Source organism: Atractosteus spatula, chromosome 12 (genome assembly GCF_055471065.1).
Source record: "Atractosteus spatula isolate fAtrSpa1 chromosome 12, fAtrSpa1.hap1, whole genome shotgun sequence".
In the NCBI taxonomy this organism is placed as follows: domain Eukaryota; kingdom Metazoa; phylum Chordata; class Actinopteri; order Semionotiformes; family Lepisosteidae; genus Atractosteus; species Atractosteus spatula.
The window spans coordinates 46904877-46922863 of record NC_142717.1 but is presented as its reverse complement, the minus strand read 5'-3'; the positions used below and the strand labels follow the sequence as shown (position 1 = coordinate 46922863).

Sequence of the window (17987 nt, the reverse complement as noted above, 5' to 3'; positions counted from 1 at the left end):
AGACACAAACAATCTGGGCACCACAGGATAAAGCAGGTGATGTTACATCAGTAGACATCAATAGTCCACACTCAGGCCCTCTGTCCTCACTGTTACTGTTTATAGCCATCTTTAACAAGGGGGTAGATACAGTTTACTTGATTTAAAATACACAATGAACAGTTTCTAATGGTGTGCAAGTGACAGCAACAAAAATTGTTACTTTAATTTTTTTTGTTTGCTTTGTAAATGCAGGCTCAATGTAGCCTTGAGATATAAAGTTTTTAATTTCTTGCACGGCATTTAAAATCTGAAATCTCATCCCTTGACTGTGGCACAGCAGCAAATTACTAGAAGTGAAGGACAATTTACTTTCAAAAGTCCTTGAAGGACTCACTCTGGCACCAAAGAGACAGTGTTAAAGACTGGCACAGAGATGGGTGGTCTCAGGATATCTCTACATGCTCTGAAGCCGCTCTAGCCAAGAGTGGTGTATGCCAGCAGCTCTGTAAAATAAGCGTTGAGGAAAAAGTCTACCCCAGTGACACAAAGATCCCTTCATGGTAAACAGATTAAATACTAATATAAAAACAGTAAAGGAAATGTTTTTTTTTCAGACATCTGAATTGTTTCCTGAAAGCTCCTTGGTTTCGGCAGAAATGGAGAAATAAGATGAGCTATGTTATCAGGCCTTCTCATCACATTTTGTTAAACGCTGCTCTTTAAAATTATTTCATGAGTCGTAAAGAACACCTCCTTTAATTTTTCCTAGACAGACAGCACAATAAAATACACAATTTTACATAATTTATATAGATAATTTCTTATTCAAATAATCTTTACAAAAGGCAGCCCTTTTCTGTGCTTTAAAACCAACAGCCACAGATGCCAAGAATCCATGTAGCACATATTTTACCTTGTTGGAACTTGTTAACGTTTTTTTCCTAAATTAATCATACAGAAAATCTAAGAAACTGGCAAGGTCTGCTGCCCCACTGAGGGTGAAACATATTTGGCAGCAGAACATATACCTACAATGAGAAAAAGCAGCACAACCGAGGGTCAGGAAATCTCAAGACGCTTCAAATCAAAAGTTTGGAGTTTTCAAATCTAAAGACTAAAACACAGGACTAAAGATCAGCATCACAACTTTTAAATTACACAAAAAAATAAGCATTCAAGAAAGCACAAAGAAACTTGCTTTCTGAATTTTTTTCATAACAGAATTAATTTCTGATCATTTGAAATCAACTTCAACACCAATGAAGTGTTGCAGAAAACGGCTCAATCACCGTCTGTGGCCGCTGTCCGCAGCAGTGGGCTGGGGTACGAGGGCTGGCGCTGGCTGAGCCCACTGCCAGATCTCAGGTTTCTTCTAAACAACCGTTTATGTTGCAGCTTTAAAGTGCAAAATGTAAGCACCAGCTTGACTGCACATTTCAGAGCACATAGCAGCTCCACTGTGAAGAAGCACATTTAAAAGAACAGTTCTCTACGCAAAAGGCAGCGGGAGCATTGAATAAGGCTACCCACCTATGCTGCTGAAGACAATCCTGCGACTTTTTTAATTAATTATACAATTAATTTATAATTGTATAACACACTTGGATCAATCAGCTACAAAAAAACAAAAGCTGTTAAACAGCCTCCTCTCATCTGTGAGCTATGTTTTATGTGTGTCTTCATCACTACTAAGGAAACTAAATTCAGGCTCTGAGTGTCATTATGTCTGCAACACCACACATTCATAATGTAGTGAATTTACCTCCATTCTTTGCTATTACTTTGCTATTAAGTTAAATCAGTGCTCAATGTGTTAATTAAACCTCTATTAAATGTAGTAGTGAACAAAACTTCTCAAAAAAGAAAAAAGAAGGTGCCAATATCCTCACCGGTCTCCCTTTCATATACACTCCAGCAAACTGAGGTAAATTATAAAGGCAGTGTGTAATTACCTTTGAGCACTTTACTGAAACATACTTACAATGCAGCCTTATTAAGCTAGACAGTTTTTTAATTTAACAGTTCCATTTAAGGCCTAAGTAAGCTATAAGATATTTAATGCATTCATATTAAAATAATTTATGTCATTTTAAGACGTCAGCAGAAGTGCTTTCTCTAAATAGATGATTTTATTTACTTAACTGGTTCCATTCTTTATCCCTCTGCTCCTACTATACTTGGTACCACCATCCACAGTCTCCTCTATGTATTGTAATTGTGTTTTATCTTGTGTATTCTTCTTATTTATTGTTGTCGTCACTCTGTAAAGTGCTTTGAGAAGCCACCTTTAAAGGCGCTATATAAAATAAAGCTTATATATATATATTTTATATGAGATCTGTATTTTTATTATCAAATATTTGTAGTGTTTTCGAACGAAAAACTTTTTTTCTGTTCAATTTAGCATTTAGAAAAGGTTCACTCATATATACATTTTGAGTTATCAACAGAATGAGCCATGCAATCATTTTCAAAATATGCAAAATCAGCCTTGAACTTTCAGGTCACAAAATTAAATTAAAACGGATCATCCACTAGGGGGAGCTAAAAGACTATTTAGCACTGAGCAATCGCACAAGCTCCGCGCGCATTTCCAACAAAAAATAGAAAACAAACCTACTGTGAATACATACAATTAAAAATAAATTAAGTATATTACATAGATGAATATTATAAAACAAAAAAGTATTGTATGCACTACTTACTAGTAAATAATCTGAAGTAGTTTGTTCAGAAAGCAGACTAAGAAAATAACACCACCCACAAAGTCTCAAAATTTTGTCTAGCAAGTTTTCAAAACTTCAAAAATTCTCACTTTTGATAATATTGTTAGGTATACTGTCTGCTCTGTGAATTTTATGCCAATGAAACCACAAATTAAGATCAAGGTGAATATATCAGAATCCTTCATCTAACAGCACAATAATCCTAAAAACATAAAAAGTAAAGGCAATGAATACTTGCCAGGGAGCTAAAAATGCTTAGTCATGGACATGGTCTCACATATCTTTTCCAGTGTTCAACAACAATGATGTCAGCCATTAACTACTTGGGTCATATAGTTCCCAGAAATGAGCAACCGAGTTCTCATCAATTGTGAGCAAACGCAAAGCAGACTCTTTGGTGGAGGTCTGTCAGTAATCCAGACTTGTTAATATGTCTGTTTCAGGCTCTATTTGTTTTTCACGTACTTGATGTCGGGGCTGTTTTGTGGAACCTATTGCTTATTTCCTTTCTTGACTGGTCATGTGAGTTTTGAAACTGCATTTATTGCACTGTGCAGTGCACGCTGAAAGGGCATGACTGCTGCACACTGTGGGAGTGTGGGATCTCAATGCTCTGCACAGAGCTATAACTGCTAATTGCACCGAGCCATTCACATGACTCACAGAACCCTCTGGACAGTTTAAAAACAGCTACTGGTAGGTATTCACAGTATTTACAGCCAAACTGGTTTTGAAGTTTTGAGATTTGTGAGTTACCAGTCGAACGAGCACACTGACAGACTATGAGCACACTCTGGCTCATAGAATTACCGGAAGGCAACAAAGACTGACGGACAGGACTCAGGGGCCAATAAACCCCCGTTAAGTGCCCCACACAGCCCAGCACTTTGTCATTAAATGACATCACCTATTACAGCTGGCCAGTTAGTTAAATGCTTTTGTATTCGGTTATGTACTGGAAAAATAGCAAAGAACATTGGGAATAAAATGTAGGCCTAAAGAGTGACAATTCATCAGTCAAAAACAATTCACATACTGATTTTAAAAATGTCACTTTGTAACATCTGAAAAATATATTCCGAGATATTATTTCAGTTACACTATAATCCCTAGAGCAGGAAAGGGTTCAAACGAGAGAGTCCCATTTCAACCATCTAGCTTGTCCTGTTTGGAAGTTAGTAGTTAATTGATCCAAGAATCTCACCCAGCTTTCTCCTGAGGGTATCTGCTTCAACAACAGGTCTGGGAGGCTTGTTGTTTATTTCCACAATCCTTTGCATAAAGAGCTGATACCTGTGCTAAGATTTAAATGCATTTTCATGGAGCTTCAGGTTGTGCCCTCTTAAATGATATCAAAATAAAATGGACTTAAATTACAGCATAAAACACCCCATGGCCAAGGAGACTGTAAAATAAAAAGGGCTTCAGCTTTCCCTCCTCACTTATATCGATGAAAAAGGCTATGTATTCAGATATGATGGATTAAACCGGAGTGAGATGGGATGCTATCATCCTGGAGAAAGGAACTACAGAGAAATAAAAAATATTTAAACTGGAAAACTAGAATGAAGGGGGGGAGGATCCCAAAAAAATCTAAGGCAGAAAACCAGGGAGTTCTTAGAAAGAGAACACCAGGGAGAAACAAAATATCAAAGGACCAGTAATTAAGTGCTTATATTTAAATGCCAAGGGTATTTGGGAACAAAATTCAAAAACACAAGAGCTAGAAGCTACTTAATTAGTATGCAATTAAGAGATAATTAGAATCAAAGAAAGACGGCTAACGGAAAGCGATAGTGAAGACTATGACATGGTTGTCTAGAACAAGCTATCCAATACCCAGTCTCTTTTCAACAAATGGTTAAAGGAAATCCTCCAAGCAATTTTCTGCTCTGTAACCTTTCTTATGTTCTTATGAAATGACCCACATTTAAGGTTAAAGAGGCAAATCAACAAACTTTAAATATTAAGTCAGCAAGACAAAATACAGCTCAGATATTTGCAGTATATTTACATAAGAAAAGATGACCAGTTAGGTCAGCACTGTACTGTAGCACCACTGGCTCTTAGTGCTGCACAAGACTGGATTTAAACAAATGCTACTATAAATCATGGAGGTCATCCTATAATAAATCCATTAGTCTGGCTTACACTAGAGTCGATATCAAACGTAGCTCTGGACTGACTATATCATCTTTCTGAGAATGAAAACCCATATCAAAAAACCTACGCTATTTCCTCCGTTAGTTTGTTTGGCCAGCTGCTCTCTGCCACGCAGGTTCCTGTGTGAAATCTGCCCCTCTTACCTGGCACTCCTTGCTCAGCTGGGCGAAGGACTCCCGCGCCTGCTCACACAGCCTCTCCAGCTGCTCCGCCTGCTCCTGAAGCTGCTCTTTCTCTTTCCGAGTCACCGACAGCACCTTCAGCAGCTCCTCTTTCTCTTTCGTTGCTTCTTCAATTTTTTGCTGCATGCACATTAAATCACAAAAGTAAACCAGGAGGATTCCCAGTCTAGTGTAACAAAGGCCAAGCAACCTCAGACGACTGTGGATGTCAAGAGATATGTAATCAAGTCTCGAGTTCTCACCTGTGCCCACCACACCATATTGCCCACTACAGCATCACCCTAAAGGTTAAAATCCACATCAGGAGAATTAATGCTGAAAGAAAACCTATTGTTCTACTCAGCTGACTTTACCATGTCACCCTCCCAGAAGAGCTGCTTCAGCAGGGTGCTAAGTAGCTTGTGGCACTGGGAACACAGGCAGCATCTAAACATAGCCTGAAGCCTCAGGACAGTGGATTAATGAAAAGAACATCAGGTCAAAAAAACCACACCAGTACAGTAATATGCAACTGCACAAGAACGTTTACATCTTATTTTGCATCTTATTACTGTTCTTGTTTCCTGTATGTACTGCACCAGAAAGAGCACATAACAAACCTACAGGAGGGTTTGAAGTGCGTACGGCACCAAGTACACAACAAACACTAGTAAACAGTTACTTAGCTGGTATTTACCTAATTTAAAATGCTCCAGACAGAATTTAATTAACTGGAAATCATTTGACATTTTAAATAAGCAAAATATTTGGTTAAGTAATTAATGCTAAGAATTTTGCATGAACATGAAAAAGGCAAGAGTGTTTTCCATGTCCAATTTAACTTGATAAAAATCAAGTGTCAATTCTACATTACATCATCCAAGGATGCCACCTGCTTACTGCACCCACAGTTTCCCTAGAGTCACCTGTCGAAAGCTCAGAGCTGCATTAAAAAAAAAACATCATTCAGAAGAGCACACCTCTAGGAAGCCCGCCTTTGTGGTGACTACCAGTATGTCAGAATTGTTCTCATCTTCCACGGTCAGCAGGTCATCAGTAGGGGAGCTGGCTCTGAACTGGAATGGGGTGCTAGCTCCTCGAATTTCACCCTTATGAGTGACATAGCAGAACTGGTAAAACTCCCCGTCATCATTGGGAACGTAGTACCCTGCAAAAAAAAAAAAACAACAGATATGCAATACTCCATCCAGAACTATTTCAGTCTAACACCCTTAACTAGCATTACAGTCACTGTCTCCCGTACGATTTATTTATTGTTTTCAATATAAACCTTAAAAGGAATATAGGTTTTCAGGGTTGTATAAGGGCTTGCTTGTAGAGGAGACTTGAAATGATATAATTACAACTTACCTTGAAATACCACCACACGGTTAACCGAGGTTCCTTCTACATAGTTTTCAGGAAGAGGTGACCACAAGAAAGTATAGTAATCTCGAGCTGTACTCCAGCCAACCTAGTGAAAAGAAAACAACACCATTACCGGCCTTAATTACACAGGCGCTGAACTCCTTGTGTCAGCTATAAAAAACTTAGAGGCACATGTTCACATCTTTCAGAAAAAAGGACATATTCAATGCAAAAATAAATCTGTACAGCAATAGATTTATCATAATAAAATGTATACAGTTCAAACCCAAAGGGAACCATAAAAACACAATACAGGTTTGTAACAAATATGTCTCAACATCAAATCAGATCAGTTAAGTGACAATGGTACCATAGGTAGTATTATTTTTTGTAAATATAAAAAAAGATATAGATTATTTATATAATAATCACAATAACATCTATCTTACAGTTTTTTAAAACTTTGAAAAGAGATATTTACTTCATAAAGTGGAAAAAAACCTAGGTGCAATGATAAGAATACAAAAATAATTAACGTCTCTGTAAGAGCCATGTGTATATGCTCCCAAAATGTGTTCCAGTGAGGTTTGGGGCTGGTTTCTTGAAGCAGAGTTAAAAGAGGAGGAAAAAAATAGGTGAAAATTTTACATGTACTTCAAAACAGAAACAAAGATGTAATTATATAAATTTTATGTGTTGTTAACTGATGCCTGATGAGGGGAAGCACAAAAAATACATCCATAATTTAAACCCTCAATCATAAAGCTGTCAGCTTCACTTAAAGGCATAAGGGCACAGATTTATAATGATCTTCACACCCAAGTAAAAACTGGACTTTTTGGCTTAAGCAAAGTTTAATAGCATTTTCAAACTTAGCAAAATCTACTGAAAAGACTTAATACAAGCTCAAAGGGCACCCAGCATTTCTATACTGCAAGATAATCTCACAAAGCAGAGAGATTTTTTTAACAGGAAGCTAAAAAGAACACACAATAAGGAAAGCAGACAAGGGAAAAATATTAATTTGTTCCAGATACAGACCGATATTGAATTGGAATTGGAGAAATAATACTGAAGGAAATGTATTTTTGGTAACACTGCTGTGTGGTATAATAAATTACAAATGCATACTAACAATATTCACCTAACTAGTGTAGCATTGTTTAATTCTATGATGTTTCACTTTCAAGCAGCTTGAAAACAATAAAACAGATTTAAGCAAAGTTATTTTAGGTTTTTCACAACTGCACATTCTTACTAATTCTTCAAAATATTAGAACATATCTGAAAGAGTACCACACCTACACAAGCTATTTGTGAATCTTAACTAACTTCACACCTGAAGAAGGCTCCACAGCTGAAACGGTGTGTTTCGTTTCTTCTCTTTTCAGCACAGAATAAACCTTTACTTGTTCCTTTGCAGCCTACGCATGCTGACGCAGCTCCCTACTTTAATAATTTCAGTGGCTACTTATTAACTTTGAAAGAAAAAATACTTAAGGGTATTTAAGAGTAATAATAAGACTATGCTATGTTAAAGGTAACATCAATACAGTAACTCATTTTAAGTGTTATTCAACTTTAAAATTTTACCTGAATTTTTTTTAATTATTAAATGTTGCATATGAAAATCATAGCAACTGCTCAAATGTAAAGAAATGTTACAATATGACTAATACACAATGATTGTTTAACTATGGTGATGGTATAATTTAAAGAATAATTGATTTAGCATAATGTTTAATAACCCATACTCATTTATATACTGTCATCATTCTGTCATTAATTTAACACATTTATCCTATTCCAGGAGAATTACACAAGTTCAGATGGGGCTCCAATACTTCCTTTGCAGCTTCATAGGGTGTTATCACATTGTATCAAAAATATTTCCTTTGTATATAATTATAAATTCAAAGAAAGATATTATTAACATGCAAAAGTCCTTGAGCAACATGTATTTACAAGATATAAGGAAAAAAACTCTCAACTCCACATGAGTCATTCTGTACTGAGCGGTTCTGCAGCACAGTGACAGCTTAATTATAAATTACATGTTTGCTTTCTCCAGCCCTCCCAGGCAACACTCCCAGCTCTCCTTCAGAACTCTCATGATGTCGCTTTTAACTTTTCCTATTGCACGACATCAAAGAGCTAACTGATGTAGCTTCTGCACGTTCAGACGGGAACAGGCCAGACAAAGTATATTCAGACACACAGAAAGGAGGGAAAAATCAGTCTCTGAATACTTTTTGGAATCCTACACACACTTCTAACTTAGTTGGTAAAAGAGGTCCTGTATGGTAGCAGAGATCTTAATAGAAACATATTTTATGTACAGACATTTTACAACGTATTGGTACAGAAGTACCCCACTCAAGGTGAAAAGAAACCTTCTTGTAGTCAAGAAGAGAGCTGATGAGGACAGAAGGTTAACTTTAGAAAAACAAATTTTGAATACTAAGTCACAAAAAAATATTGAAAAAGCTTTTTAAAAAAACTGGCAAAGAGGTTGCACAAAGCTGACCAAACGACATGAATCTCCCTTTACAGTGTAACTATTACAGGGGGAAAAAATTTAACCAAAGTTTAAAATAATAATTTTTCTATCATGCCAGCACCAGAAAAACACACAGAACTGGGGTCCATTGACACTAGAACAGTCTGAAAAATACATTCAGTCCTGAATACCACAGTAGGGTCCGCGTCACCCTAGAGCAGCTCTGGTCACTAGGGGGCAGTGTGAACTTGCAAACTACAACCACTGCAGCTTTCTTTGGCAAAACCTCCCTTCAGGCCAGTGACTCACAGCAAAGGTATCCTTGATAACTGTGATACAACTGCATTGCACACAGCACACATCTTTCAGCATGCGCTCTTCCGAGATTTATTGTTATAAGTGCAGGCTCTCTGAACGTTACTGAAGTGTATACTTATTTTATCAGTTGGCAGCACATACTCTGGCTGTTCTCCCATTTCTCTGCTGGAAACAGAAGAGCCCTCCTCAAACAGAGGAGCTTTGTTTGGAGGGTGAGTTTTATTTTAATAAGGAGAGTCGGCAAACTATTTCCTAACCTTGACAACTCTCAAATGCCAACAATGTTAAAAATAAAAGACAGCATTTTTTTTCTATTTTAAAAGAAAGAAGATTGTGCTAGCTGATTTTGTATCCAATATTCCTTATACACATTACCACCCATCACAGTACCTGATGCAAGTATCAAACCTGCTGCCTTCAGCTATTCTAACAAATACACTACACTCCTCCAGTGTGACAAGCCTCTTGAAACTACAGAATGACCTTCTCATAGCATGTTTGCTCTTCTTACACACTTCCTGGCACCGAGCTTGGAAACTTCTGTAATTTTTCCATTTTCAAACCTCTTCATCCAGTACAGGGCTTGGGGGGGGAGGAGCCTATCCAGGCAGGATACACCCTGGGATGCCAGTTCTTCACAGGGGACACACACACACAAGCTCACTCACACCAGGGCCATCTCTTCCAGAAGCCAATTCACCTTCCAGTATGTCCTTGGACTGTGGGAGGAAACCGGAGCACCCTAAGGAAGCCCATGTGAACACAGAGAGAACATACAAACTCCACACAGACAGCACCCTATGAACTTTACCCAAGGTCCCAGTTCTGTGATCCTTACCACTGCGCCACCCTGTTTTATAATTATTTTTATCTGCTATAACCATGCAACTTCTCTGCCACTGTAAGAGGAAGTGTAACCAATATTAAGGACACTATACTCTCAGTCTTTTATCATCAAAGCAAATTTCTTGTATAATTAAACAGAAATATTTCAAGGATGCGTGTGTGACATTAGACCAGAGAATAAATAATGTCTTTAATTTAGTCTTCTAGAACTCATGCAGGTTATTTTATCAATTATTGCACTCATAACAGTCTGTAAAACTGCAAACAGGAGAGTAAGGCCAAAACCGTCAACCTCTTTGCCAACCTTCATATTTTATATTAAAATATTTACCAATGTGTCTAGTGCACCAGAAATAGGTCATACGTTATCATTTATTAATGTAATTATGCTGGATGTACATTAATCATAAGTAGCACCTAATCTAGAATCCAGCAGTTTTCTGGCTATTTCAAAGGAGACGTTTTCCGTGATCATTATGATTAATTTTCTTGACTTTCTGACTTTCCGTAACTATTACTTTATCTCTGTGCTCCCACTTCATTCAGACATATGAAAAAACACAGACAACAACCATTATTTTGAAAATGATAAACTCTACAGTTACTTAACGTTCAAAACACTTTAAAAAAGCAATTCAAATTTACAACGCAGATCCCCTTCGCTATGCTGTGCACTCTGAGAAGGAAGCAGTAATTGTTGTTGTGGACGGTAACGCAGTGGCTGGTAGACTGGACGTGGAATGAGGTGTAACACTATTGTAAGTCCTGCTCCATCTCTACTGAATAGAGCTTTCTCAACGCAAGTCTATTGAGCATTATAGAGGGGAACTGATCTGACCAATCAGAAAGCTCTGGGATGTTTTTAAGTTATTTCTAAAGCACTCCCATAATATTTGTAGCAGATGTTAACCTATTAGCACTATAACTGACCACAGTCTCACGTTAAATTAAATACACATTAGTATTTATGTATTCCTATCTATGTGTGAAAAATGTCCTCATAAAGATAGCAACCCCTGATAAAAAAAACGGTGGAGATATCTCTGGAATACAAACAACTTTTTTATCATTCAGATGACACATCCCTTTTTAAAGTGCGAAAACTATTTGTTCTAGGTCCTCTTTCTCCCAGATGAAGCATGATTGCAGTGGAACACGGAAGAGTACATCAATACGACAAGCATCCACAAATACAGAAACGCAGGCGTGCATAGAAACAACCACCGTGCCAGATTTAAAGACTGGACTGCTGGAAAAAGTAGTCTTTTCATGTTCTTCTTCTGTAAACAGTAATTTACTCATGCACGTGAGCGCATGTTAGTACCAGCATAATTGCGAAGACCAAGGCTGAGGAAAAAAAGGCATTGGGGGGTCTGGTGGGAACGTCCTCAAAGGGAGGTTTATCCCTTTTCAATCATCCAAACAATGTTTTGAATGTGAAAGTGCCAAAAACTGTCTGCTCCTGGTCTGTTTTTCTCCCTGAGCAGCGTCATCTTGGTGGAGTACAGAAAACGGGAGGAAAGATGTAAATCTGTGGCCCTGTCTGAATCTGTGCGCTGTGGAGGGGCAGCACAGCAGCCATGAGCTGGAAGGACAGTCCTGGGTTCTGAAAGCCAGGGATGCTTTATGCATCAGTTCCTGCGAGGGTGTGGAGCCATCAGATACCACAGACAGGGGAGGAAGTAACCGCCCTCACGTCTACAGTAATAGGAGTCCCTATTCCACAGCTCTGGGGGAAAATATATGGGACTTCGCGGAGGGGTCAGGGAGTTGAGCTGGCTGCAGTTTGAGGGGTGTGTTCAAGCTTTCTCCTGCTTGAACTGCCCCCTGCGGTGGAAAAACGAGCGAAGCCAGAGTCCTCATGTATCCTTTATCCTCTTTCGGAAGTCCAACAGAGCCTGAACACCGCTGTAGCCCTGTTTGAAGCAGCTGGCAGGTCTGTGGAGAGGCAAGGCACAACGAGGCACTGCGGCAGGAGCTTCAGGGAGGCAGAACGGTGGACATGCACAGCAAAGATGTCTGCTGCTCCCACGGCAGGTCAAAACTCCTGTCATACATTGTCAAAGAACAACACTACACCTAGTCACCATTCCACTGCCTACAGGCTGCCAGGCTTTCAGTCTAGACTACTGTAAATTACAGAGAAGAAAAAAGGGCATCTTTTTCCTTTCACTGTTTTTAAAAAAGGCAGTGCGCTAAATAAGCATTTTCAAATGCATCTTTTAGCAAAGTTCAGAGGGAGCAAGACCAGAGCCCAGAGAGCTTATCACTCATATGTCATAAAACTCTGAGTAAAACAAGCTTTTAATGCTTCACTCTATCCTATGACAACTTAAACATACATTTAAGCCTACATACATTTTTGGCATGAACTTACAAATGAGGCAAGCGGATGAATAATGCTTTCTGGCACAAGTGACGTGATCAAACACACAGCAGCATGTGTTATAAACAGACATAGCCATGCATACTGAGATCGAGAGCAAGACAAAGCAAAAGCATCCTTACCTTAAAGATGCCAACCCAGTCCTTCTGGTGAGGCTTAATGTACTGGGTGAGAGTATAATGGCACTCGAGAGCAGCATGGGGTAGGTAGCCCTTCGCCACATTTTGGAAGATCACATGGGCAAAGTTGGACGTTTCCATAGCGCTACTGGATGATGGACTTTCGAGGAAATGTGCCATTCCGAAACGTAATATTTCTGTTTAAAAAATAATAAAGGAACAATATTATTCAAGGGGAATTTATTTTACTTTTGCAACAAATGTCTCCTTGAAATAAAAATCGTTCTTGATCCAGGGAATCAAATGATAATTTGTGACTTACCTGTGAGAGAAATCTGCTCAGAATTAAAGTGGCTCAGAATGGTTTGCATACACGACCCAGACTGGCCAAAAAGCCTCTGATTCCTTCTTAAATAAAATAAATCTCCACAGGCTGCAGCTCATCCCAGTTGCCACAGCGGGGAGCCAGCTGGTGGGACTGGAGGCCTGTCCATTGTAGGACTAGCCCCAGCAAAGCCGAGTCCCATTCAGAGAACTGGGGGGACTAGAGCAACTGGGGTAAAGCACCTTGCTCAAAGCTACAACAGCTGTTTACTGTGGGAATTCGAACCCCCAATTGTCCAGCTATGAGGCATAACGACTATTTTACACTGCCCCATTATGACACAGTATGAACAAATACAACCTTCCCAATTAAACAGAACCCCACAGAGATAAGAGGCTAATTTTTGTATTCAAAAACATCTTTAAGCCACCTGCTTAATTTATTAGATTACTAACAATAACACTTTCCATGATGCCGTCATGTTGTGACCCTACCCGGCCAGTCAGTTGCATTTTTTATAAACAATTTTAACAATAACGCCACAAACGATCAAGGAGCCTGTGAACAAGAAAACTCCAAATTGATTATGAATAAAATTAGATGTTTTATAAAATATAACTAATCATGTGTAACTCAACATAACTAACTGATCAACATACAAGACATTTAAAAAATAAATCCCACAGACTGGTAACTTTTTTAATAACTCTAGCAGCGGTTCAGCTCCAGTCTGGAGGGAACGATGGCAATCCAAACCAGTTCAGAGCCCCAGTTTTGCATTAGTTTGCCTCCTTGCTTAGATCTTCACCATGTGGTGCCGGTCTGCCTCTGGTCTCCTGCAGTTTCACTTTCAAATTGTATGCAAAACGGCAACATCAGGATCACAATAAAATACCAGCAAACTGTGGTATCCTCAGGATTAGAGGGAATTTTATGCATGTATTACCACACGTATCTGCAATCATTGCTGGTTATGCTCTAGTATATGGCTAAAAAAATTGGTTAAACATTGGGGATTTCAATAACATGCCTTATGATGCAAAAACTCACTTCTGTTATTAACAACTCTTTCAAAAAAAGCTGTCATTAGTAACACATTGTTAAATAACATCTGTACCCTCAAGAGTGTGTTTTTTTTACTGAAATCTCAATAAGCAGTCGTAAATTGAGCGAATTCAAGCTTTGAAGAGAAGGAATTTTATACTATTCAGACCACTTCCCAGAAGGGATGCTTTAAATTCCTATTCCTGTGATGGACTTCTACCTAAAGGCCTCTATCTCTATTCCCTCAGACACACGCAGGTTCAATTAGAAAGCGTTCAGGCTCAAGGCTGCTCCCTCTGTTCCTAAAGTTGCCCTAAGGAAAAGTTATGATTCTCTCAGGCAACATGCTGAACCTTTATACATAAATAGATAATGTTGTTAACTGGTGATTCCATTGTGAAACATGTTGGAAGAGGCACAACATTTGTGGTTAAATGTTACACAGGGGCTCTAGTTAATGATATTACATGTCAAATAAACAACCTAAATCAGCAGCATGAAAACTCTCCCTAGTGGATGTGCATGCTGGTACACATGATATATAGCTGGCACAATCAAAAATCCAAATAGAAGATTTTAAAATACTTCAAAATAAGCTAAAACAACAGAACAAAGAAATTACCATCTCAGGGCCCATTCCTGTATTGGGTAGAGGCTGTGAGGCTTTTAGTAGATTGTATTCCTAAGTAAGAAATTGGTTCAAAGTTCTGAATTTATTATTTATTCCCAACTTTATGCCTTATTTAGTATGGTAAGCCCCCCTCCAATGCAGGGATTATCTCATAAGATCCCCAGGCCTCAGATCTCTAGTCATCATCTGTAGTTGTCATTAAAGTTTCTGATCATTTCTGTATTTTAATTGTTATTCAAGATTTTCATGTGCTACCTTAAGTAACTGGTGGGAGATGTGACAATTTGATAAACGGGGATGTCTACAGTCCTGTATCTCTTTGAACTGTGTAAATGCGTCAAACCTATGCTAATACCCTTGCTTCCTTCAAGAAACAGCTGGATGAGATCCTTGGATTAATAAGGTATACCAAACAGGCTAGATGGGCTGACTGGCCTGTTTAGAATCATTTTACTGTTCTCATGTCTGCCGTGGACACTGTGCTTTTTGTATTTCACACAAATTATTCATGTTGTCATGCGCAGAAAAAAAATTGAATCACCACCTCTTATACAGCAAGACTAAGCTGTATTCTTCATCATGTCAGTGAAAAAAAAATAAAAATGTGTTTCAAGCCAAGTCATAAAGAGTCCAGGACATCAGCATCATATTTCATAAAGCAGAAGAAACCACACCTCAAGCTGTTAACAACAGGCAAACCTGCACACTTGCTACTGCCATCCGCACATTGTTCACAACAAACCGATAATTCCTTTCTGGAGTTTATTCTATGCTGAAAGGAAAAGAAATGAAACAACGTTTTGGCTGTGAAGACTTCAATTGACACCTGCAGAAGGCTCCACGGCTGAAACATTTTGTCTCTTTTCTTTTCCTTTCAGCATGGAAGAAACTTTACATGTTCCTTTGCAGCCTGTGCATGCTGACCCAGCTCCCTACCTGAACTGCTTTCAGGAGTTTGTCTTACTGTAACAGATAGGATACTTACAGAACAGAATGTGTGTCTTCTCTAATGCAAAGCCCTTTAAAAACAGATTAATACTGCATTATCAAATCAAGTAAACTGACATGGAATAGTGGCTAAAGGAGAAGAGCAAAATGCATCAACATGTGTGACTGTACGACATCACCTAAATCAACCTGAACCTGCACTGCACTGAGTTTATTTTTACATCTTTTCAATGTTCCTTTTTGACCAGAAGAGATCATCTTGGTTTTAAAAAAATGCTCATGTGTGTATATTAACTCACCCTGCGTAATTCCCCTACAAACAAATATTCAGCTCAAGCCACCTTTCATCCTCACTTGGTTCTTAATTTTATTGAATGTTCTAAAATAAAATAAAATGGCAAACAAACATGGTTTTAGAATACCAGAAAAGAGCATTTGGAAATGTTACCACAAGAGTTCTAAAAGGAAGAAAAAAGCAACAATAAATGTGTGATCACATCACAGAGAGACGCCGGTAAAGTGTAAGACTCAGACTCTGCTCGGGTGAAAGCACTGCCTTGACGCCAAGTCAGGCTTGTCTTATACCCCACTAAGGGTCAATAATTCAACCGGAAAAAACACAGGTAACTCCAAATAAGTCAGAAAAAATATATTACAAGTTTATAAACAAGGTCAAAAGTTTTTTAAAGATTTAGAAATTATAGCACCAACTTATAAATCAAAGTAGTTTGCCTGAAAGACCAGGATAAATGTTTGTTGTTCTCATGTTTTATGTAGCCGGATTCATCTTGTAATCATTGGAATTGCTTATGGTGCAGTTCATGATTTACAATCATAGCTATTTTGTTGTTTCTATTAAGCTAAGTACTGAAGTTCTAAGCCTGAATTAATAGGACACACAAGACTGCCAAGAGCACAGTAAACGTCAGCAATTACAGTAAGATCCGAAGTGATGAAGCAGTATATCATGGCTAAGGGGTGGTATTGTGTAGGAATTCCCTCGTGCTTCATTACCTGAAGTTCGAGTTCCAGTCCAGCTTAAGTTATACTAGTTACCCATATGGTAAAAAGTTCTGTTCCAACTGCAGGGTGAGTCTTAAAACCTGTCGGCTGCTGTGTCGAACCCATGAAGAAGGGCTCCTGGGTTCGGCTCTCCTCCTTCAGATCCTGTTAACGCACACAGGAGGGGTGTGGGCACACAGCACAGTCCAGCAAATGGGAAGCGGTGGAAATTATTTCACCATCTCTGCTACTAGTTACTAGTACTCTTTCACCTGTTACCACTGTATTCAAGGCTCTGAATATTCACAACCTCCACTTAATTCTTACCAAAAAAATAATGATAGTTTATATTTTTTCAGATACTAATGGTATGAGAAACAGATGGCAAGTACAATACAGCCCTGCAGATCTCTGCTAATTAGCTTTACAGTTCAGTGACACAAAGGAACTGTTCCATGTCAAAAGGAAAGACTGGATATGCAGGAAGAGCCTTTTTATTCCCAGACTTTCTTTCTTTAGATGAGAGTTAAAAAAGATCCTTACATAGTAAGTGAAATCAGTTTCATGATCACAGCTAATTCAGTCAGAATCAATTTGATGGAATCAAGTCCTGCCACCACTGTTAAATGTCCATGTGAATGGTCATTCATGAGAGATTTCATGAGCAAAGAACTTTTTTTTAATCTTTTAAAGGGCTGACTAGATGTTCAAAGGAAGAGATCTGTGTGACCTCGATCCTGAAGGTTATGTGTGTTCTGATCTATTGCAATTTGATGACAGTTTATCTTTGTCATCAAAGCAGAGTCCTGCATGCAGTTATGTTGTCTAGTTACAAAGCAGCTCAGAACAGAAATCTGACTCTCTCCTGATGTTCTTCATTGGTTAGTACTTATCTTTAGAGGCCAGTCGCATGAGTTTCATTTTTGTAAACTAGGTGTACTTTACCCACGTAGAACTCCAGAACTCATTTCCCAAAGAATCTACTTTGTCATCTCCAAGCAATTAACAGTTTAGCATTCCATGGAAAACATCCCCATCCCCATTTTGTAAAAAGAGCTCACAGATATTAGATATCAGAGCAAAACCCTTCACTGTCTAATTGTACCCTAAAATTAATAACAGAATTGATATACAAACTCATAAAAGGTAAGCCTTGCATTGTACCAAATGAGAATCATGTAATTTAAGAAATTTACTCATTCTGCAACCTGCAGTCACGTTCATCCAGCAAGGTCTCACTTCCTCAATTAGGATAAAGCACAGAGCTGTCCTCAATGTTTAATCACGTGACAACTCATCAGACTATCATATCACACAACTGCAGAACCTGTCGCACACCAGTATCATTCCATGGACTGTACTTCGCAAAACAAAGTAATTAGAAACTGAATTCAAAGAACCCATAAAGAGAAGTGGTGGTTTTGAAGACTCCCCTATCTGCTACACTGCAACTCAGATTTCCAACACA

At 38.4% G+C, this 17987-nt stretch overlaps 1 protein-coding gene across 1 annotated transcript in view; it reads right to left on the bottom strand.

Moving 5' to 3' along the window:
- LOC148823237 (tax1-binding protein 1 homolog B-like) overlaps positions 1-17987 on the bottom strand; it is a 35629-nt gene that overhangs the window by 16038 nt on the left and 1604 nt on the right. The window contains exons 2-5 of the mRNA XM_088929792.1: positions 12573-12766; positions 6404-6506; positions 6013-6200; positions 5015-5173 (exon numbers count right to left, since the gene is read on the bottom strand). Coding sequence (XP_088785918.1) covers positions 5015-5173; positions 6013-6200; positions 6404-6506; positions 12573-12749 — 627 coding nt within the window. The 5' untranslated portion in view covers positions 12750-12766. The remainder of the gene's footprint in view (positions 1-5014; positions 5174-6012; positions 6201-6403; positions 6507-12572; positions 12767-17987) is intronic.